General features: G+C 30.2%; 1 protein-coding gene across 2 annotated transcripts in view; it reads right to left on the minus strand.

The window, feature by feature from the left end:
- LOC146538946 (synaptotagmin-15-like) overlaps nt 1-25556 on the minus strand; it is a 48977-nt gene that overhangs the window by 3025 nt on the left and 20396 nt on the right. For both annotated transcript variants that reach the window (XM_085185654.1, XM_085185655.1), the window contains exons 6-11: nt 14481-14569; nt 12732-12856; nt 11090-11183; nt 6147-6314; nt 4784-4891; nt 3913-4129 (exon numbers count right to left, since the gene is read on the minus strand). In XM_085185654.1, coding sequence (XP_085041780.1) covers nt 3913-4129; nt 4784-4891; nt 6147-6314; nt 11090-11183; nt 12732-12856; nt 14481-14569 — 801 coding nt within the window. The remainder of the gene's footprint in view (nt 1-3912; nt 4130-4783; nt 4892-6146; nt 6315-11089; nt 11184-12731; nt 12857-14480; nt 14570-25556) is intronic.

A 25556-nucleotide genomic window follows, 5' to 3' on the forward strand; every position in this document is an offset into this window, starting at 1 on the left:
CACTCAACACGCAATGCCAGAATTAGGCAGAAATTGGAGAACGTAGTGTCTTAACATTACCCACCTACCCTACCCTTTTTACGTGAAAGTAAAACAAATATCCATCCGTCGACACGAACTTTGACATTTATAATAGTAAATATTTATTAGAGAAAAACTTCGGAATAGGAGCAATATTGTGATTTTGGGAAGCATTTACAAAGGCATGCATTAATAAAATAAATGAAATCTTTTGTTGAAGATCTTAGCTTAGAAAAAGGAATTTTCAATTAGAAAATGGTGAATGTGAGAAAATCTCATTACAAAAATGAAATCTAACTCGGAATCTTACTTTAGAAAATTTTTCAAAAAGGAAAAGATACGTCTTAGAAACTTTTCACATTAAACAATTTTTCCACGTTATGTATCTACTAGTGGTATTATTAATCTTTATGAACCTTACGCGCACAGTTATATGTAATTTAAAACAATTATTTTTTCAGCTTCACTCTGAATTCCGTATATAGCAGGGTAGGCAGAGGAAACCGAGCGTTAAGACACTCATTTCTCCACTTGTTGTCCATTTTCGTATAGATGTGAGAATTTAATTAATAATTAAATGTGTATAATTTCAAAAATTGTAACCGGAAACACAAATATTTGTTATTATTTTACAAGAACATATTTACAGACTTTATCATTAGTTTAGTAGACCAATTATATATTATGTAATATTAAAAATCAAAATTAAATCAGCTTCATGCTGTATCCCGAACACAGCAGGTCAGGCAGAGGGAACTTAGTGTCAAGACACTCCGTTCCCCACTTTCTGCCGAATTCTGGAGGCTTTGCGTGTTGAGTATTATAAAATACTAGCGGACCCGGACGCGGCTACGCCTGCTTGAAATATAAGCATATAATTTCTATAGAAATATAATTTCAATCTAGATGAAATGCTAAAAGTGACTATTACATTTATTTTCATAAGGATGAATATCAAAATGACGCAGTAACGTAGCGACAACGGTTGTTATTAACATGGCAGAATAAATTGCATGTCAAATTAGAAAGTATTTTAATTTATTAGTACATATGTGTAATGTAATATTATATAGCCTATAGCACTTCTGAAGAATGCAGCTTTCATACAAAACAAAAACAAAGTAAATCGATCCAGTAGATCCAGAGATCTTAGCGTTCAAACAAACAAACAAACTCTTCCGCTTTATTATATTAGTATAGATAAAATCTTATAAATATAACCTTTCATATATATTATGTATAATAGAAGCTGGTCCAAGCATAACAAATGAATACGCTTCCTGCTTCTAGCGGCAAGCACTGACAATTTCTTAGACCATGTTATTTATTTATAGACGCACTTCCGGAGAGGACAAGAAGGTTAAAAGCCATTGCGTGCCCACATGGGACCTACTCGAGTTAGCGAAGTGAGTGAGTTATTCATCGTGGTACGTGAGACACGTGTTAAAAATGAAATGTCAGAAGCATAGTTGTACCATTTTTTTTATATGGACGATTAAATTTCCTTATTGTATAAACGTTAAAGTAAAAGTTGAGGCTAGTTGTGATGCAGAGGTACAAGTATGTGACAGTCAACGGAACAGGTTGTAGGTTCCATTCCCAATCGATGAAATGCAATGTTCAATATTTTCATTTCTTCGCTCTGGTGTCGAGGCGATAGAAAGAAAAAAATTTTTAACTGCGTGCCTTTTGACACACCTTTTGAATAAATAATTTATTTATAAAGGTTTTTCATTATTATATTAAAAATATTTTTCATTTAGAAATCGTTGAATATGAGAAAATCTCATTATAAGAATTAAATATCTAGAATCTTTACTTGAGAAAACTGTACTAGAAGAAAGAGATACGTCTCATAAACTTTTCCACCTTATGTATTAACTTGGATTGTTAATCTTCTTGAAGCTTGCGCGGTCCCTTATCAGTAGGTTAAAAACCATATTTTATAATAGTTATAAAAGTAACAAATATTTTTTTGTATTCATTTATTATAATATACTTACAATATTATTTATTTCTTGTCAGCACTGAAAATAATGGGTATTTAAATATGGCTTAGATATATTTTTGTTCGTATTTAATGAAATACAATAACCTTAGAGAGTTTAGTGTCAAAATATATCGTTCTACACTTTTTATGAGTGAATTAATTTTTTTTTATATTTTATACTCTAAATATAAGCTATTTAAATAAAAAAAATAAACTCTGGAAATATATTCTTATATGAATAATGTATCTTCGAAGCGTTATATTGTATACTAATTTGCTATTCTTGACGGTGAAGATTGAATAAAGCGAAGAAAAAATCGACATCTCAATATTGTTCTCATAACGTATAAAGACAAGAGGAAGATGTAACAAAAGATGATATTTGAGTAAAGTATTATCCACTTTAGCCTTAAAGAAAGAAATTACTCGTTCAAAATAGAGGCCGTCGCGACCCAGGGACACAAATATGTTAATGTAACGCAACGGTTGCGGGTTCGATTCCATTTAAAGGAATGCTTCTATTTCGCTTATTAATATTTTAAATTTTTTCCCTCCTGGTACCAAAAAATACCTCGAAACATTCGGCGGAAAATAGGTTCCCTATGCCTACCCTGCTGTGTGCAGGATATAGCGTGAAGCTAATTTATTTTATTAGATTTTAAAGTGAAAAATAATCAAAATCATTATTGGCATACTATTAGAAACTATTCAAACGCCATTAATATATTCCAAATGACGTATTCAATACAAAGATATCAGAAACAAACGTCAAAAACAGGAAGATAGTGTCAATACTCTTGAAATAACAGTTTGGCACAATTTTCGTATCTAGAACAATTGATTGTTTAACTAACACAGTTTCAGCACCAAATTTGATTCAATATTCTGATATAAACGTGTTGACAGTATTATTATTGTCATTTATATTGAATATACATTGATATTGATTGTATTCAAATTTCACATGTTTACATTAAATTAATTGTAAACTGATATTTTGAGTTAATAGAATGTTCTATACAGATAATATTATGTGAGATTATGTTAGATGATGTTTATTATAATCTAGTATGTTATTTTTATTTTATTTTAATATAGACTATCTATATATATAAAAGGACTTGTCCTCACTGACTGAGGTAAGACGCACGCACAGCCGTAACCGGTGTACGCAGAAACGTGAAATTTGGACAGATGTTTATTTTCGTAATCTGGACATCCACTAAGAAGGGATTTTGAAAAATGTTCACTTTAAAGGGATGAAATAGGGGTTGAAGGTTTGTATAGAAAAACTTTTAAATGGGCACCGATTTTTATTAAATTTGAAATTCAGATTACTAAAATATTTCATTGAACACATATTTCATGTTTTATTAGAATTCATCCCTAAGGGTGCAAATAAGAGGCGTCCGCTAGTAACATATATAGGATGAAAATATCTTGTTAGACATGTCGTATAACTTCTGTACTCTTCAAATAATCGTTTCACCAGATACACGTGTAGATATTTATCTTGGGAACATTGAAAATACACATATATCAATGAAAGGTTTTTTATCGGCGACATCAAAAAAAACGAGTGTCAAAGCCGATTGAAATAATTCAATTTCATTTCAGATTTCAGATTCGTCGCTTCTTTTCATCTTTATTGATACTAACATAATTATGTATATCAAACATAATATCATGAAATTTCTAATAAAATTATTTGTAGGTATATAGGTTTTCTTAGATTTTATGTTTGGTATTTGTTATAGTTCTTAACGAAATTATTAAGATAATTTTGGCTTTTTTAAATTTTACATAGAAATTCTATCATTATAGAATACTACCTTATTTACAGTTTTATGTTTTAATTATTTTTAAATTTATAGCTCTAAAAAAAAAAACATCCACAATACCTTTGGCATACACGGAGTGTGGCTGCAATACTTGCACGGTGACGCTGGTCGTATGCAACTCATCAGCTCGCAGTCTGAAGTGGAAGCATTCGGAGACCAGGGCAGACCCTTCTTCTGTCACGTCGACGGCGGCGGTGCGACGCGCGCGCACCCCACGGCAAGCGCGCTCCTGGGTGACGCGGGCTATCACTTCCCGTCGTGCTGATGATGGATCCAGCTAAGGAAATTTGATTTATATAATGGATTTTTTTATGGTTTTTTGTTGGACTGCCGCTATTTCTGATCATCATTTCCGAGGTATTTAATATAGCTATGATTTTAATATACAGGGGGTAGTCTTATGGAATCCAGTGAAAGCAATTATCAGGATTTTATGTAGAGCGAATTTCCAATAAAATATTACAGTAAATATGGCTCATATGGCTTATAAATCGTTTGATAGACGATCTTGTTTAAATTATGGTGACATTATCATGTAATTACGTTGGCAAATTGTCCATAAAACTTATTGGAACATATTAATATTAATATTTAATGGAATAATGTTATTTAATAAATCTATATAAATGTATTTATATTTATATAAATTTACGTAAACGTAGTTTAACATTAAAATCACTTACACTTATAAAAGTTTCTTAACATTATGTTTAATAGTTTATTAGTATAATATACGGTGTTCTTTAACAATTTTCACTTTATTTGAAAAATATATGTGTTATAATATATATTAGTAAAATAATAATAATGAATTTTGGTAAACATAAATAAGCAATTTATAACTTTTTAGTTTAAGCATTAGACAGTAATTTGCAAAAAAAAATTTTTTTTTTCAAACATTTACAAAATAATAGCCAGAGAAATATAATACCTTTAATCCTCGCGCTTCAATCACTGTCACAGTAAGTCGATGCAAATTTTCATTATATAGCAGCGAAACCTGAATTTCACCCAAATCTGATGTCGGGTCCTGTACTTCCTGTCAGAAATAATTAAGTTAAGTTAGTATATATGGTAAATTATAGCGTTTTTTTAGAAGATATAGAAGAAAATAGTTAATAGTAATAGATAATAATAGATAATAATTAATTCATATTTCAATCTTTTATAAGAAAAAAATAAAAAGAAAGAAAAATATGTTAAAAGAAAGTGATTCATTACAAGATTCGTTTTGCCTTTCGTAAATAATGCAATATTTTCAAACTATATCCCGCATGTAGAAGGAAAGCCCAATGTTAAGACAGTCTAGGCCAAATTTTGGAGGGATTGCGTGTTGAGTAGTAGAACTTAACGACGCGTTTTGTTTTGACACCAGAGCAAAAAAATGAAAATAATAATTCCTAATTTAAATAGTTCATTTCCTCGAGTGAGAATCGAACTCACAACCTGTCCCACACACCAGATTCCACATGGGTCAAACCCACAATTGCGCCTCTGCGCCCAAGACTGATCTCAAACAAGACAAAAAATTGCGAAAATTCAAGTAAATAACAAAACAAATATACCATAAAAAGTTAAGCTTTGGAACAATCCTAAGTAATTTATATCAATTTATTACAACTGTATTTGCTGATAAATAGCAAGCATTCAAATATAAATAAGGGACGGTTCTCAACATTTGGGTAAACATCCCCCGAGAACTGTAAGGTCAGTGGCCGTGGTACGAAAACTCAAGACAAATCAAATATTTGTTTCACGCATCGAAAAATTTTCGTTCCAAGTCCTTCATACAAAAAACAAGGACAATTGCCTATAATCCTGTTTGTGGCCAATATTTAAACGAGTACTTACAGGAGTCATGAGGTTTTATTGGCATTGTAAAGTTTGATGGGGGGTACGAAACATTAAAGAAAGTGATTAATTAAATACTGTGAAGACTAATAAATTTGCAACTCGTAGAATGTTAAATAACGATAAAGAGAAGAGAAGTGGGTCGTGATTTTCTTATGATGTCATTCTAAGTAATTTAAGTTGTAACAATGTAAATAAAATAAATAATTTTATGTTATTGAAATTGTATTTATTATTAATATAATTAAAATATAAAGAGATATATGGTTTTAGATCCGATATTTACTTTAATATTTATTTCACCTGGTAATTTTTGGAAATATAGAAATAGATAAATATTATTAGATTTCGTTCGTTTTTTAAAACCAAAAAAAATATAATCTTAATTTTTTATCATTTAATAATATTAAAAAAAATATTAGTTATATAAGGTATAAGTTTACCTTTTCAATATCCAATTTGTAAAGCTGTGGTTCTTCATCGGGGGCCACTCCTTCCAACTCGCTGAGCGGCAGAATAATGTGGCCGATGAGCTGTTTGTTCTTGCCGACCCTGCCAGTGTCGAGGACAGATAGCTTCAAAGTGAGATGCTCCAACTTTCCTGGTGGGATCTGTTAAAAAATGTTAATACCATTACTAAAATAGGCTTTATTCATTCATTGGTCCATTTTTAAGATATTCATCAAATTTCAGTATATTTAGAAAATAATATTAATGTAATAGATAAAAGAAAAGTTGTTCAAAAGGACGTAAAAAGACTAAACTAATTTTTCAAAAGAAAAAGAGTTCAACACTAACATCAACAACGACTCTTGAAGTAAATGTTTTCAATTTTCGCGTACTGTTACCATTTTTCAATTAATCATGAAACCATTAATTAAGAAAAAAATAAAAAAATGATGTAGTAAATTTCAATTTAAATTTTATTTTTATTAATTTATTTGCATAAAATTTAGTATTTGCGCACAATTTGAATTTCTCTTTAATTAAGCTAAGCCTTCCATGTTGGTTTGCCAATATAAAATATCTTTTAGCATTTGGCTTTTTATTAGATACTAGCGGACGCGCGCTGCTTCGCCTGCTTATTTGCACCCTTAGATAGAGAGATAGATTTTATTTATTTAGGTACAGTTCCATTCTCGTTGATTATACGTGTTGATTATAATAAATAAATATATTTAAATATTATTGTATCGTATATGCCCGAAAACTTTTTGTTTGTTAACTTTATTCGCCGCCTCATCTAAACCTCGGATGTTTCCCAAGTATAATCCTGAAATTGGTATATAACCCTCTGTGAGCTAGTATGACTTGCACTTGGTCGGTTTTTTCTTAAATACACATAAATAAACATTTGCATATTTCAAGCGAGCATAGTCGCAGGCGCCCGCTAGTATATTCACGTAAGGGGTAAGTAGTTTAATAAAGTTTTTCAAATTATTTTATTATTATTAATACCTAATATACCTAAATTATCAAAATATTTTATTATTTAATTTTGGGTATATTGAAGTTAAAGTATTTAGGTAAAAAAAAAATTGTTCATATTAGCAGATTTAAGCCCATAAACATTGCGAAGATTTATATGCATTTTGAAATATTTTATTGGAGCTATAAGAATAATATAAACAAAAAAAAAACAATTAAAGGAAATTTCGATTATATAAAATTTAAACAATTGTGGATTTTCTAAATAATTCCCCTAAAACATAGATAACGAGAAGAAAACACAAGAAAAGTAAAATTTCAAATATTCCACAAAAAAGGGTGTCAAAGGCGTTCTTCTGCGGTGGAGGTGAGAACAGTAAACTGAACTCTGACCCAGGACCTAGGGAGACAGTCCGGCGCTAACCTCTCCCTGAGCCCCTGTTACATCTGCTATTGCAGTCTCAAATCTCTCTCTTTAATGTATAAATTTTGACAATTTTGCTTGAACATGGCGTTTGTTTGGTCTAAAGTCATTAATATTTTCATCTCATGACGCCTGAGCGCCTTACCGAGAAGAACTGGACACCCGATGTACTATTTTCTAATATTCTATATATAGTTAGAAACACAAGAAATTCTAATAGCGCGATGTAGCTATGTTATAATATTAAACTACCCTCATCTATAACAATAATGTTAAATGCAATACACGAACTATGTTACAACGTTTAGAATGATTTTGTTAATAATTCATATTGTTTTTTATATTATCGGCAATTCAGTAATTATTATAATAGAAATAACTGTGAAAAACAAATATCTGTGCTTAATTGTAAGTCTCCATGTTAATATTACAAATATTTGTTATTCTAATATTTTCCAGCACAGGCCGATAGATGGCGTTAATAAATATTCTCTACTCTCTGTTCTTTTAAATATATAATTTATAAGATACCGATATTTATCAATGACAATGGACTCGAACCTACAACTGTCAATCAGCTTCAATGAGGTATCTCATTACAATTAGAAATTAAATAAAGAAATGTTAGACTGGGATGATATATACTCGTAGGTATATTATATTTTATTCTCATATATACTACGAATGTAAATGAATTTGAACCTACAACCGCCAATCCGGTCCAGTCCGACACAAAACTATTTAAAAGTAAATAAACAAGTTTTAGATTTTGAAAATAAATTCAAAATGCTTGTACTACTTAACATCGAGGGGTAATATGAATAATACCTACTTCAATTGTTCTCGGTATTTATATATGACAATTTACTTAATTCTAAATTTCTCATCACTAAATGCCCTTTTAATAAATGTATTTTATTGAATACGTTATTGTATTTATATTAGTAAAGATAAAATTAATGAGGTCGTCATGGTGTAGAAGCATAAACGTGTGACCAAAAACGCCACCACCTTGGGTTCGATTCTCACTCCTGGAAATAAGTTATTATTCATTAATATTTTCATTTCCTCGCTCTGATACAAGATTAAAGCACATACTCACAGAGAACTACAGAAGGGTACCTAGGCAGGCGGAACTTAGTTTTAAGACATTCCGTTCCCCATTTTCTGCTAAATTCTGGAGGTATTGCGTGTTGAGTAGAGGAACTAAACAGAAAGTATGGCATTTGCCTCGACACCAAAACGAATTTAATATATCTGTAATTTTAAATTTCTAATAACCAAATATTTTTAAAATATGCTTTATCTACCATAACAACTATCTATACAAATTAACAAATATTTTACCACTTTCAAACAAAAAAAGGAGGGCAAATTATCTACAGTAGTGGGGGATGGTTGTAAGGCAATTGTTAGACCTTAAACCCGCTTGTGTATTGTGATCTTGGTTACTCTTACTAGTACTTGCTTAGTTACATTGTTATTTACTGATCATCAGTTTAGAACAGTCATCTGAACGGGCGGCCGATGTAGACCGGCTCAGCCGCGCGCCGGCTCACCCTGTAGAGACGGCCCTCCCGACTGCGCAACTCCGGCCAACGTATTTATATCTAGCTGTTCAGAAAACTTCGTTAGCGCGATTCAGGATTTATCCTTGTAATGCAAAATAAAAGCGGTTTTTCATATAAAATATAGTGGAATTTGGTAAATTGACACGTTTGGATAGATATGGTGCTAGATTGAATTGTTAGAAAACTTTTAACCGATTTTAAAAAATTTTTTTCATATAAATTCAGCGATTATTCGAAGACGCCTGAACCGATTTGGATAATTATTTTTTTGTTTGACAGGGATTGTTTGTTTGACCATGCTGCGATCTGATGATGGCATTCAGAAGAAATTGAGGGAACTCTTTAAAGTTTATAGGCACACTTACAAGGATTTGAGTAGTTTTTGTAAGGATTCGTGTGTTTGTCTTCTGACAATCTTGCAAAACAAATTTTAAAAAAACTACGATAACTAAAAAAATATACCTAAGATATTTATTAGTTCATTTCATTCATTTTATTTCAGTTCATTCATAATGAATAAGTGTAGGTATATGTCCGCAAACTTATGTTTATTAACTTTATTCGTCGCATCATCGTCATCATCACTTAAATTAACATTTACATATTTCAAGCGGGCGTAGCCGCACAGGTCCGCTAGTATTTAATATTTTCATTCTTTTTGCTCTTTTGAATGTCTCGATTCGGTTGTAACTGAGGAACGAAAGTCAAATCTTAATGATAATGGTCTGTCCTAACATTAGGTTCCAAGGTTCCCTCAGCTTGCTATGAAGTGAAGTGAAGCTAAAAATAACATAAAGCTCAAACAGTGTTTTTCATTCTCATTATGTTATATTTCGTAGCCTTAAATCAACAAGAAACTTGATGGAAATAATAATTTAATTAGAATGCTTGGGTTGAAAATTACTTGTGAAACAGCAAACATTTTGAAAATAGGGCTAAAGTAGCTTCAGTTTTCTTTGAAAGTTATTGCAGGATTTTCCAGAGTCACGCATCGTTAGGAACGGGTTTAGAATATTAAAATTCTTTAGTAAAGGTGATAAAATTGTGATTTTATGACATAGCTATTTTGGATTGCAAATATTCTCATTTAAAAGTTCTCGTTGTCTTTCGAAAGCTTGGAAAGTGATTAACTAATTTTTACTTTGTTTATTATTAGTTATAAATGTGAACTTTATTTACTATTTAAGAATATTTAATTAAAATATTTTAAAATTTCGTAAAAAGTTATATTAAAATTTCAATTTAAAAGTTTATTTCAGAACACTTCATAAGTGGATCAAACTGTGAAGCTATTGTATATCAATTTTAATTAAAAAAGTTTTACCGATCACGTTAATAGTTTTATTCAATGTTCAATTTAACGCCTACCGTACACTGCCTTTAGATTGCCTTAAAAAGATTTGCATAAAAGAAAAACTTTAAATTTATTGATTTAATAAAAACAAATTGAATGAAAGGGGTTCTTAGAATCTTTCTTTAATAGTTTATTAATAAAAAAATAACTCCACCACTTCGCACACTACGAGTATATTTCAATTTCGGGCGGAAAGTGAAGAAGGGAGTGCCTTGACACCTTACTGTTTACATCCCTATATTGAAGAAATAGTCATGACATAATATATATTTTAAATTAATATTTATGATTGTTTTATAAAATGGTTGTTGGAAACAAGCAAATCTTTTTTTATAATTTTTTTGTATTGAAATATAAAGTAAATCAAAAAATATTTGCACATATTTATTTGCAATTATTATTTTTATCAAAGAGAAAGTTAAGCTAATAATGTCTGAAAACTATAGAAAAAAGAAAGCTCAATATTAATATTGACATTTCGTACAAACGAACTAAAATGTAGAATTTCAACATACAAAATGCTAAGAAGAATTTATGGAAAAAAAGTAAATAAATAAATATTTGCACATTTAATTATTAAACGTAATTACGTAGTTTATGAACACTCACTTGGTAAACAAAAGTCTCGTCGTAGAAAGGGTTGCACGTTTTCTTCTTTTGTTTGGTTTGCAGGACTCGCCTTTCATCTGGCATCAGCTGGATTCTGTTAAACAAATTCAAAGGTCAATTGCAAAGACCTGGAACAGACGCCGATAAAACATAATATCCTATGGAAAGCGAATAAAGCCGAAAAATTGATTTTCAAGGTTCTTTGTGTACTGAACGGTGCTACTATACTGCTTTTATTAACTTTATAATACAAGTAAATATATATCTAGCTATATTTTTTAAAGAACCTTTTAAGACCTTTATTTAGACCTCAAAGGTCATTTAAAAATTTATTTACTGGCAAAATTAATTACGTCAACTTGCAAGTTTATATTGACAATTATACAGTCGTAGACGAGACATCAATTTTATAGTTCTTTTGCAAGTGCATATTTTATAACCTATTTTATTATTCAAATTTGAATTTCTTCGTTTTGATCATAAAGCTTGTGAGGACTTGAGCCCTGAGGGATTACTAAGGAAGGAGAATGTCTTAAAATAGCTACAGCTATTTCATTCTGAGGTTCTTTGTGTTGCAAGTGACGTTATGATGAAGATGCTTAACGTGTTTTTCTATGATGTACAACTTCTATTCTGATTTCTTGTACATTTTTGTTTTAGTTATTAATTTCTTCGTGATTTTATTATAAAATATACTTCTTCTAATAAATTTTTACCTTAATTTTTTTTTTATATATCCGTATTATCTCGAGTGGGAATCGAATTCACAACGTGTCTCGTTTACACACGCTACCACTGCGGCAAGACCGGCTTCACTTATATTAAAATATATTTTTGATATAATACCGACTGTTTGCATTCCACTACAGAAGTTTAATTGATTAAAGCGCTTCAGTCTATTTGTAGAAAATGGATTCGAAACTGCACACCTGCCTACGTAATACCATCACGTTTCTGTACACGAATTAAATAATAATTCCACCCACCAGTACGTGTTGACATATAAATGAAGTAGAGAAATGATTTAAGTAGTGTTTTAAATTGAAAAATAGCTTAAATTTTTAGAACTTACTCTTCTATACATATTTGTTAACTCTGAATAGAATAACTGCATTAGAATTGTTTGTGGGTGTAAAACTTTTGCTGTTTATTATAACAATTGTATAGAAGTTTTGTCGTACTTGGCATGTAATTTAACACACCTATGTTTATAATAATATAGATATTTTATTGATCAATTTCCATAGTTATCTGAAATAACTTACTAGAGTAAGGTCTGTAATATTAGAAATTTTCAGTATATAATTTTTATTGTAACTTTTATGTAGGTACATAGATAAAATTTGTTACTAAAGTACTTTATGACTTCAGTGACTCGAGTGCTTACATAATTTGGCAGAAAATGGGGAACGGAGTGTCTTAACACTTAATTCTCTCTGCCTACCCTATAGTGTGCGGCATACACCGTGAAGCTAAAAAAAAATTATCAATCCAAATAGTTATCTTAAATAACTAACTAAAATTAGGATTATAATATTAGACATTTCAGTAGTTATATATTTTTTATTGTAAATTCAATATACATCTTTATTAAGTAACTTTATTTCTAGAACATTTTCTTTTTACTATTTCCATTACTTACTTGATATATGGATCACATGCATTGGCCTGGGCGGGCGTGCGTGAAGGCAAATGCTTCACCTTTATTATATGCACTTGCAACCTTTCAGTTCCCGACTCGTACTTCAATGTAAACCAGACCCGACCCTAGGGAAATAAGTATAAAAGTTTATATTTATCTTTTAAAATATATTTGAAAGTAACCAATTGTATTAAAAAATAACTATTATTTGTATATCTTTACGCTTTTTCCATATAAGCTTGATAGATAAATAAAAATTGATGTTAACACACTATATTCTCCATTTTTAGCGTTACACTTTATTTTAACACAAGAGAAATGGAGAATAATTTGGAGCAAACCATCTCTTCTGTGGAATCGAACTTACTACCATTGCATATGCAGACAGGCACTGCCACTAGGACGGTTTTAATTAAGATGCAAGTTTTTCATTGATTTTATTCGTTTCGGAGGCTCACGTTTTATTATTTTTAAGTAGTTTTTTTTTCTTAACGTCACGCTATCCCACACATACTAAATGCATTGAACTGAGAACCTAGCATTAATGCACTCAGTTGCCATTAAAACGGTTTCGTTCTCCACTCTCTGCCGAATTCTGGAGGCATTGTATTTTGAGTTGTGAACTCAGAAATCAACAACGCACGTTGTCTCGTTACTCGCACCTTAGCTAAGAAATTAAAATATTAAATATTCGCGATAGAATACACCGCCTGTCACGTTTACAGTCGCGTGTTTATGCCACTGAACTCCAACTACCCTCTGATCTGAAGTTCTTTATTCATAAATTGATATGATAAAGAAGTTTTTAATAGACTTAAATAATAAATGAAATGAATAAATCAAAAATTGTTATAGACTAAAAATTTTTAGAATGAATCTATAAATATTTTACATAATTAATTCTACATTTTTCTTTAAGTCCATTATAATAATAGTATTCCAAAAACATATAAAAAAATTACGTATTTCAAAGAAATATTGCTCAAGGGCTAATAACACGACAATTTAGTCCATTTTAGCTCTGGTTCATATCTTAAATTTTTATGATTATGTTTTACATACAAATAAGTTTCTTCCTTAGAATTTAGAATTCACATAAAATATCTTGAACGAAAAGTATCGAAACAGGAGTGAAAAATATACTTTTAATTATTACAGTTATTCTAAGTAAAACAATAATAATTTGATAAGAAACAAGAAGTCTTGACATTCTATAGGGGTGAATTGTAGTTATAAATATTCATGGAAATTTTGCTTAATGGCGTTAAAATATACGATATTTAAGCAGTCTCTTTCAGCTAATTAATTATAATGACTGATATATACGTGGAAAATAATATAATAATTTAAATATTCTTGTAGGTAATTTATATGTACATTTAGTAGAATATACTATGTACAATAATACTCGTAACATATGTAAGATTAGTTAGGGCGCAGAGCCATAAGTGTATGACTTGACTATAGACGCGACTGGTTGTGTGGTTAGATCCCACTCGAGGATTCCATCTTATTTCTTCGTTCTGTTGTTGAGGAAAAGCGCGGTGGCGTTTAGTTCTACCACTCAACACGTAATGCCTCCAATTACCATGATAAAATAATTTATAATTTGAAATGGAACTTTCTTGTCATCATATGTACATAACATTTGTACATACTTCTTACCTTTATGATACTTAAATTTTTTAAAACATAAGTTAATTCTAAATTAATAATAAATGTTCGTTTAAATTTATATAAAAAATATACCACATGTCCCTCAGGCCACAGCTGATCTTCAACTAAGCAGTCTGCCTTATACAGCGAAGGGTCCAGGACACCCAAATCGGTAGTGTTGGCTGAAAATAAAAAATAAATTAACTTCCGCATTTTCGTTAGGACAAAAACGTTTGTTGTGCTATTTCCCAAGCGGTAGGCACAATGACAATCCATTCTTATTTTCTTTGCCCGTCTGTAAGTACTTCCATATAAATTCCATTGTTTAGACCTTAATCTTATATATATACTAGTAATGGAAACGCGGCTTCGCCCGCTTAATCGTATCGTATATTTACATAAATTGTAGCCTATCCAGTAGTTTCTATGTATAAGAGTAACCCTGACAAACTTTCCCATTTATAATATTAGTAAGAAGTATTCCTACGTCAGCGAATATAAGCAGTAATAATAATATGAATACCTCATGAATTATTCCTATGCAAATTTCTTAGTTATGGCTTACGTTAGTTGTATTACCATTAATATTAAAATGCTTTAAAGAAATTAAATGTAAAGGTCACGAATAAAGAAATTCTAAGTAATAAAATAGTTTTAAAATATTCAAAAAAATTAAATTCAATAAAACACTCTATAAGAAAGATGAAAGTGTGTATAAATTTAGTTTGCGAATAATATATATTATTTTAAGTTATACTAGAATTACAACTGTAACTTTTAATATAGGAGCTTGTATTTTTGGTTTTTGTTAGTTTACTCAATTAGGTTCCATCGTAAAGTAAGGGAACTTCTAAATACAGTTAATTTATCAGCTTCACTCTGTATCCGGCTCACAGCAGGATAGGCAGAGGGACCCTATTGTTAACGCCGCGCTTTGCCACCAATGACCAGAGCCAATAAATATTTTATTTCCTCGAGTGGGGATCGAACCTACTCGAGGAAATAAATAGTCAGGGTTACAGTCACACACTTGTACTCCTGAGGCACGACTTACCCTAGGTTCCCTCTGCCTTCCCTTCAAGTTATATGTATGGAAAGGGGAATTCTTATAGGTACATAATATAATATTATAGATAATTTACATTACATTTTAAAATTTGCAATCTGCTTTGTCTGGCAAATTTATAATCATTAAATATTAATAATAAGTGATTTCTCTAGATAATACTGCCCATAAATAATAGAAGCAGTTGCTTAGATATTATGTATACGTCTTAGGATATTTATAAAAATAAATCAAAGCATAAAAGTTGAATTATGCCACTCAACTCAGTGAAAAGAGGAGAACGGAGTGTTTTAACACTAAGTTCCCCCTGTCAACCCTGCAATATGAGGGATACAGTGTAAAGCTGGATAAAAAGAAAAGCTTAGTATCATAAAATATGTTATAAAATACTACCTAAAACAAAGTAAATCTAAACAACTATTATTATAATGTGGTTCTATAATATAGAACTGAAACAATAAGGTTTTATTACAGGCCAAATTGGAATAAATTAGGCATTTAATACAAAACGAAATTGAAGCTAACCTTTTCATGTTTAATCTAAAAAGTAATACGCTACTAGCGTATCAAAAATAAAAAGAAATTCTATTTTGTTTTAATATTATTCGAATTTCATAGGCGTAGGGCGACTGTAAATACGACGGTTGTGAGTTCGTTTCCCACTCAAAAAATAAAATATTTAATACTTTCAATTGCTTTTTTCATAATATTGAGTAAATTGAAAACAAAAATGTATTTTTATTTATTCATAGTCAATCTCTTATTTGAATAAGTGGGTAGAATCTAAATTTAAGATGAGCTTTTGGATCGCTTATTCTTTTGTCGAGCTATCTCATCGTGTTTCATCCAGAAGGAACCTAGTGTTAAAACAATATTTCATTATGAACAATGAGGGAATTTCGAGGTATTAGCTGTTGATCAGATCATTTCTTCAAGGGGAAATCGAACCCACATCAGTCAAGTTTATAATCAGGTAGACCCTGATTATACTGCCTAGCTACTCTGAAATTATACGATTCTAGTAGCATTTCTTTCTTGAAACTAAAAATCTTAACATTACAGCCACTAGTATGTATCTAGAATAGATTTCAAATTTTACCTGTATTTCCAGTCATAATTGTTTTAGTGAATTTATTAAATACAAATTTAGTAATTAAGCCTTTATCTTAGCACAAATCTCCAGGGAGGGCAGAGTAAGTAATAAATGTTAAAATCCCGACTGCTGGAACTAAACTACAGAGTAACTAACCGGTTGATGGCTATAAAACGAAATTAACAATGTCATCTAGCATGCAATCAACACTATCTCAGTTTCATTAGTATGAACGTGACTTAATTATTCGATATATCTATGTATATGAAATTATATAGAAAACTTTACATAATTTTAACCTAATATTATAATAACATAATATTATAGAAGATATTTGTAATTAATAACTTATAATAAAACTAGAGACTCAATCGTGGCTTCGCCCGCTTAAGCTTAAGCTTTTTTTATTATAGCCAAAGGATTTTTTTTAAATATATATATTTTTATTAAAAAGTATCCTATGTCCTTTTTAATACCTCTAAGAATATATGTACTAAGTTTCATAATAATCGGTTGAGTAATTTTAGCGGGAAAGCGTAACAAACAAACGTATATTCACATTTTTAATAATAATGATGTTTCACGAACTTTAATTATAAATAGCTTAAATTTTTATTTAAACTTCAGGTACAAGTAGTTCTATAAAAGAATTTCTGTCTCTATGCCTTACGTTATAGACTACGTGGTAGTCTCTAAGGAATTGAAGGAACGAGTATGGAGAACTTCACGACCTTAACTTTACACTATAAAGCATATATAAAGCATACAAAGTATCCCGTAGACGTGGTCGAATGAAAATTGGTTGCTAAATATATGAAAGAAATAGATTTTTGGCACTTAAGACAATGCTTCAAGAATTAAGGAAAATGGGAAATGAAAGTGTCTTAACGAAGAACAGAGTATATGAACACTAGGTTTCCGAGTTCCCACTGTCTACACGTGGTATAAATCGTGAAGCTAAAAATATAAATAAATTTCTCTGGTAAAACAAAAACTGGCATCGAATTTCACAATACAAAACGCAATATCTCGAATTCGAGCAGGAAATGGCATTCTGTTTCAAACACTGACATGACATTTCTTGTCAGTATTTGAAATAAAATAAACAATAGATAAATGTACGAACCGACGTCATAAAGTGCTATATATAATTTTATTCTCTCACCCACTCATTTATAAGCAATAATTTTACATGTCACGTGCGCGACTGTGAGCGCGACTGGTTGTGGGTTCGATTCCCACTCTAGGTGGTCGTCAGTGGATCGGTGGTTCGTTGCTCTGGTGGCGTTGATTGCCGCCACCCAAAACGCAATGCCCCCTAAGTTTGAAGTAAAATGAGGAGCGGAGTGCTTTAACACTAAGGTCTCTCTGCCTACCTTGCTTCATGCGGAATACAGGATGAAGCTGATCTTTTGATATTTGAATAAATTATTATGAAGCGATTTATTAACTTTACTATACATTTTTAATGACGTCTGTAAAAGCTTTTTAACTCAAATTCATGAACGACCGTTTGAAATATATAATAGCATAATTAGTAAATATTTCTAATGAGAAAGATAAGAATTGTATTTAGAAGAAATTAGAAAATGTTTTATTAACTATTCAGTTTGTAAATTTCAACACCTTTATTCAAAAATGTCAAATGTATTTTTAATAAATTATAATATTTTATATTTAAATTCGGGTTCTCTATTTTATGAAAATATTATTTTAGTAAAATAAAAAAGTAATTTACAATTATATTTATGAAAACCGGCGAGCAAAAACTTTAATCACGAAGTAATGCGATAGTGACATACTGTTACTGAATCAATTAATTTCGATCGTAATCGTCGATTGTTGACGAGAGCTCGATTAATTAACTTTCGCTTGAAAATGTTTATTTTGCTTTACAATGTTTATTTTATAGGATACAAAAATTGATACAATTATTATATTAGATAAATTAGATTATACATTATTGCATAAAAATAATAATTAAAAAAAAATGTAAATAGCATAGAAAATAGAAAAATAAAAATATGTATGCAAAGGCGGTCTTATTGCTTCAAAACAATCTTACAGGCAGCTTTTGATAAAACAAAGGACTTAAAATATAAGAGTGGAATAACGTTAAGTGAAAATTTTACATAAGAATAGTTGTAGATTAAAATTATTGTTTAATTATATAATTACGTTTTTCATTTTGAGACAGAACCCTTAAAAGAAACATTTTTATATTAGGTATTACAGTAAGTTCAAATAATTTGCTAAAATATATAATTCAAACCTTACCTACGTGATCGCCTAAAGGTGAAAATAAAATAATATTTCAAAACCAGTTTCGTTCGAATTTTATTCACGTCCCTAAAGTTGACCAAATATATTTGATTTTTAATCAAAATAAGTCGCACTTCAATGAGCCCGACGAGTGCTGTAATGTATTTCATTGAAAAAATAAATGTATATATGAAGGTTATTTTTACAGTTACTTTTTATGGCTCTCAATTTTTTTTATCTTTGCTGTCCATAAAGTTCTCTATTATATTTGGATGGAAAGTTTTCCATTCATCATCGTTATCATATCACTCCGTCCTCTGTTCGACATGCCCCCCTCAAAAATCCCCACGCCGATCGGATCCCCTTATTTCTACCCCTATTATCATTAATTGCTTTATATATATTTTTATTTTTAACATCCTTTTTAATTTTTTTATGTTTCAACTCAACACATCTGCCATTTTTAAGGTACTTTTTTAAAATACATTTAAATTTAGATTTACCATTAACTGAATAATAATTAACTTCAATATGTCACTGTGCATATATAAACTCATAAAGTATGAACAGCTTCTGTTGTTCAATATGCATTGAATTATAGATTCATAATTCTGGGCATGTTGCAGCGAACACTAGGAGTCGTGTTGACGTGTGACACTGTACTCCTAAATTGCCTCCACTGAAGCTTGGTAATATACGAGAGGAAGCTATATTCCTCTAGCATATTTTTTATTGAAGTATCTACTTCAAACTATTTTTTTATAACTTTTATTTAGGATTTCATAATCTTGATTGTAAGAACGACGGTTACTAGTTCGGCTCCCACTTGGTCCCCCAAGTGGGAGCCATGAATTATTTAATATTTTTAAATGAAAAAATAGTTCGCGAGGAAATCCTCGTTCCCTATGCCTAGCCTGCTATAAGTGGGATATAGAGGGAAACTAAAAAAAATACTATATAATTTTTATTATACATTTCGGTTATATACATTAGGCTTGTCTCCTATAATCTATATATATAAAATCGAAAGGTCACTCACTCATCACGAAATCTCAGAAACTACATGTGCTAGGAATCTCAAATTTTGCATAGGAGTTACTTATAGGACGTAGGTGCTCGCTAAGACGGGAATTTGCAATATTCGACTTGTAAGGGGTTGTTTTTGGGGTAGAAAGTTTGTATGAAACTTCGTTACTAACAAATGGTAGGAGTCTCAAATTTTGCATAGACGTCACTAGGACGTAGCCATGGATACAGAAATTAATAATAACATACTTCACGCGGGTGAAACCGCGAGCGGGCCGCTAGTAATAATATAAAAATAATTTGCTATTAAATTATATCTGATGTTTAAGTTAATTACGCGGTTAGACCGCTTTTGTTTTAATTATTATGTAGTAGAGCTATAATTTAATTGTATACTGTAAAAACTGTTTTTTTTTTAAAAATGAGTCAACAAAGTTAAAATAAAACATTTTAATATTGTAACTTACAGTTATTCTGCAAGTTTAATACATATTTGCCCATGCGAAACGTTAATAGGTTTATAGTTAAGTTTTAGTATTTGCTCTGCGCATGGATGACTTTAAATATATAAATATATTGACACATTTAAATTCTCACATTTCATGGATTTTGTACTGCTAATATATTACCTACGAAAATTAATAGAAATAGACTTACTTCTAGCCTTACCTATACCTTTAACTAAACTTTACCTATATCTAAGTTGTAGAAGTCCATGTTTTTAATCAAATAGTGATTTAAATATAACATTCCATACGAAGGATTTTCTGTTACTTATATTCTACTGAAATATTCCATACAGACGAAAAAACCTTATTTGGTATGGCGAATATCATCGATATTCAATTTGAAGTCAGATCATACGTCGATATCGGATGCTAAATCAAACGAAGTGAAGAAAATGAGAAATAGACAATTAGTTTCTGCAAATGCGCCAGAAAGTCGTGCCAAAAGCTACACTATCGGGTAGGCAGAGGGAACTTAGTGACTAGACACTCTGTTAGACTTTTTCCGCTGAATTCTGGAGGTATTGTATATTGAAGTGTTAAGTGGCGTAACTCAAGGCAGCGCTTTGCATCGACGCCAGAGAGAATAAATGAAAATATTAAATATTTAATTTCCTTGAGTGAGAATCGAATCCACAACCTGTCGACGCCTCCACCTTGACGGACCTCTACATGGCAAGTTTAATACAGCTTTTAGCATTCCCTGAGGAGTGTTAGCTTCGTTAGTAACTTCGTGTTTGCTTATAAAGTTGAAATAAGTAATTTATATTGCTTATAGTTATTTGGATTCCGCTGGAATTTAAAATATTGCATGTTAAATTAACTTTGTATTATTATATTATTAGATCGGGTTAAGAATAATAAATTCCATGACTGTGAATCGAACTCATGAACATCTTGCTAACAGTCAGATGCTCTTTTCTAAAACAAAATTCAATTTTAAATCAATTTTTGGTTTAGGCAAGCGTAGTACATTTCCCCATATAAACTACAAATTCGTATGTAAACCTATATGGTAAGCTTAATATAGCATTTGGTATTCCCTGAGGAGAGTAATGTTCATTAGCATCTTGATATTTGCTTGTTAAGCTCTAGCAAATAGTCCATTTATGTTACATGTACTTACAAGAACAACTAACAACAACTTTATCAGCTTCACGCTGTATCCCGCACAGAGCAGGGTAGGCAGAGGGAACCTCTAGTGTTAAGACACTCTGTTCCTCACTTTCTGCCGAATTCTGGAGGCATGGCGTGTTGAGTGACAGAACTCAACGTTCGGCCTCGACACCAGAGCGAAGAAATGGAAATATAAACGTAAATAAATATTTCACTTCCTCGAGTGGGGATCGACAACTTTATGAAATTTTAACATATAAGAAATTTTATATTCCAATTTATTTTATTTTTTACAATTTGGTCTTATTAGTACCAATAATTTTGTGAACATATTTTATTTTTTTTAAAAACATTTAAATATCAGCTTTCTTATACAGCTAAATCACTGTTTGTGTTTATTGAAAGTTTGCAGCCAATCTATAAAAGGAATAAAACGTCCTACACAATTTCAAGCACACCTTTTCATCCTCTCGGCTTGAAATTAATTTTAAAATGCCTACCCCTTCAAAACCATAAATTTTATAACTTTTAAATATCAGTTCATATTTAATTTAGTGATCACTGTAAAGTTATTACAATTTATAATAGTTCTAAAATATAATAGTAATTCTAGTCCTAGTAATTTTTATCAAAATAAAGTACAAAGAAAATGATATGAAAATTCCAGTAGGAGTACAGGTCCATATGGAAATTAAGCGTCAAAGCTGTAGAACATGCACGTCGCTCGTCACCGCTTAATCATAGAACGTGAAGTGCACCGACAGAATTCCTAGTTAGTGGAGATTTACAGTTCATTTCACTTCAATATTGAGTCTAAAATTAGGGGAAGCTTTCACAATTCCATTGTACATACTGCTTGTGGTCTTATGATATCGTAGTTTGATTAAAATTTGAGGCTAGTGGTGGCGCATGAGGCACCCACGGATTGTGGGTTTTGTCCCCATTCGAGGAAATGAAATATTGAATATTTTAATTATTTCTCTCTGGTGTTGAGGCATAACGTGGCGTTGAATTCCATGACTCCATACCTCCAGAATTCTGTGGAAATTGGGGAACGGAGTGTCCTAACACTAGGCCTACCCTGCTGTGTGCGGGATACAGCGTGAAGCTTAGAGTTATTGTACAAAACGTAGAACGCAGGCTTGACTAAAGAAATATGTACTTCGTAGCAGACCGGGAGAACCATATATAGTAATTACATAATACATGAGTTATTTAAGAGAATAATTGTGAAAATATAGTGTAATTAAAATAATTTCTTAAAAATTTTTTTTTTTAAATTTTTGGTTAATAATACATTCATTCAAATTGTTACCATTTTTCTTTGTTACGTATAACGGTACACCTGTACATTTTTAACAAGAAAGTAGCTGATTGTTATAATATATTCATATTTTTTGGGGTTTCGGTATGTATATTTTGTGAGCAAATACTTCTTTATTCAAGGTCGCTCAATATAATTTTAGGAACAGGCTATCGCCAGCAACTTTCTTTATAAACTAAAAAAATATATATCCGTGACAGTTTAAAAAAACATAATAGGAAATAATTTAATTTTCTTCTGTGGACCGACAGAGGATAATACATTTTGAATATATTGAAAGAAAATATTTGTTGAAAGGTTCTCATGCAGAAGAAAAGGCCACTTATACTAGTTTGCTATAGATATAATAAAATTATAATATAAGGATGAAAATTAAGGAAATTTACAGAAGTAAAATAAATTATTAGGAATTATTAATAAATATATAGTTTTAATATTATTTATATTTTAATAATAAAAAAAAAAACAAGTCCAAAAATAATAAGGTAACACGGTAACCTAATTTTGTGAAACAAAGTCGTAAGTGTAGCATATCCTAATGATTAATGATATAGTCGTAAGCGTATGTAAGCTTCATTACGTATACGAAACTTTAGAAACGTGTCTGGTTCGCATTAAGTGATAATAATTCTATGAAAATGTTGTGGAATTAGTATTAATACGAACTTGGCTCTATTTTCAGAAAATATATATTGATTTTAGTTTTAGCGAACTGTAGTATTAAAACATAGTTGAATGTTATTTTTAGTAAACATCTACTGGCATAAAACCTCCACTTTCCATGAGCACTTGAGACATTACATGGATTAATTGCGGAACTAAACGCTTGCGGGTCATAATCAGAAAAAGTGTACTTTTTGTGTCTTTTCTTGTCCCGCTACTTTGAATGCGTTTTAAAAATACAATTTTAAAGATAATTTAAATATATTGCCATTTAAGGTAAATTTATTTATTAACTTAAAGATTTTTGTAATATTTTAAATGTATTATGGCAAATAATAGTATTTTTTGTTAGTTGCAAAAATCTTTTCAAAATGCTTCCATACAATTTTTCGTGTCCCATTCACCACTTTACTTTTTAAGAATTGATTTGTTACGAATGTTTATGGTTTTTTTTGATTTCAGATATGTTTATATTACTTTACTTTATGTATAATATTGAATAGAAGTACTTTTATTGATACATTACTTAATAAATAATATATAGTAGTTAAGTAAATTTGTCCCAAAATATTGTCTTTTTGTTACTCAGGGCTAGTAACGTACAATTAAATTATGAGCGCAATTATTTTGAATAAAAAAAATTATTTTGAGTAAAAGTCAATGCTGTCGTAACTACAACCAGTAGTGTTCTCGCAGCAGTTGAGGGGTTCAAATGTTTTAGAGTAAATGCGTGAAATTACATCTCAGGGTTATAAACGGCTTTTATTTTGGTAAGTATTCTATAATTTCGTTTTCTTGTTTATGTTATTTGCTTCTTTTTACAAAATCTCAAAAAAGAACTTCAGTGCTTGCACATGCAACACGTGGCTTATGAGCAAATATTTAAAAAGGTTAGAATTTCTCAGACTTTATTCTCAATTTCGTTATATTTCATTACGTAACGAAACTGAGAAAATATGAAGCCTAGTTCACAATTACGTTACCAATGTTTTCTTATATATGTTTATAATAAAGTTGTAACGAACCGGTGCTTGTATATGGAAGATATGTATATAAGAAAAAAAAATTGCTGGCATATGAAAAAAACTATTAGTGACTTTTCATAACGTAAAGTAACCAAAAATAATTATTTTTAAGTTTTTTCCTTGTTTGCGTGTTTGTCTATGTGTTTGTGCACGCTAATCTCAGAAATAGCTTAAACGATTTAGTTAAAAACATTTTTTTATTCTTCCTAAAATTAATTGTGATTTCATAATTACAATTTTTTGATAAATATTTATTTGTTTTCAGTAAGCGTCATGGCTCCTATGTCAAATGAAGAAAGATATAAAAGATATAGAGAACGTCTTAAAAAGATCAAAATATTAAATATGGAGATATGTGGAATAAACACTTACAAAGAATTAAACTTAATTCCTGTGATAACGACTCAAATTTTGATATATTTTAAAGTCGATATAATTTTATCATTAACTTTGCGATCTCTAACTAGAAATATAAGTTTATTACGTTAAGAACTAGCATTATTATATTGTTAATATTGTCAGTTTTTTATGTTTTCTTCTTACATTTATAATCTGTTAATTCAACGATGAATCTTTAAAATTTTTATCTGTGTCTCATTAATTTAAAAAAAAAACAATAGTTTTATTCATATAATATCCTTATTTTGTTGTGTATAACGCCTTATGTCATTTGTTTCGTAACTAACATTATCAGTATTGTTACTTATCAGTTACGTTACGAATTCGAAAATGTCCATTTTTCTGATTATGACCCTTGTATTACCTTAGGGAAGTAAAAAAAAGCTCCCTAACGGCCGTTATTATAGTTAAAAAATCAGTTTTTAAATGAACAATTTTATTATCTGTTGGCAAAAGAGGAATGGAATCCTATTAAATTTGAATCCTAATGGAGCAGGCTCTCTAGTGGCAACAAAACGATGTATTGTACTACAGGTGCGTCATTCGGGCGTGGCATTTGGAAATTTCACATAACGTAAATCGGAATTGTATTTGAAAATTAAAATAACAAAAAAGTCATTTTAGCTAACGAAATGCTTGTAGTTATATAGTAATTCATGAAATTAAATTTTTGTAAGTGATAGTGGGTT

The sequence above is a fragment of the Heliconius melpomene genome, chromosome 5, assembly GCF_056956725.1.
Source record: "Heliconius melpomene rosina isolate 202511_hmr_F chromosome 5, ASM5695672v1, whole genome shotgun sequence".
In the NCBI taxonomy this organism is placed as follows: domain Eukaryota; kingdom Metazoa; phylum Arthropoda; class Insecta; order Lepidoptera; family Nymphalidae; genus Heliconius; species Heliconius melpomene.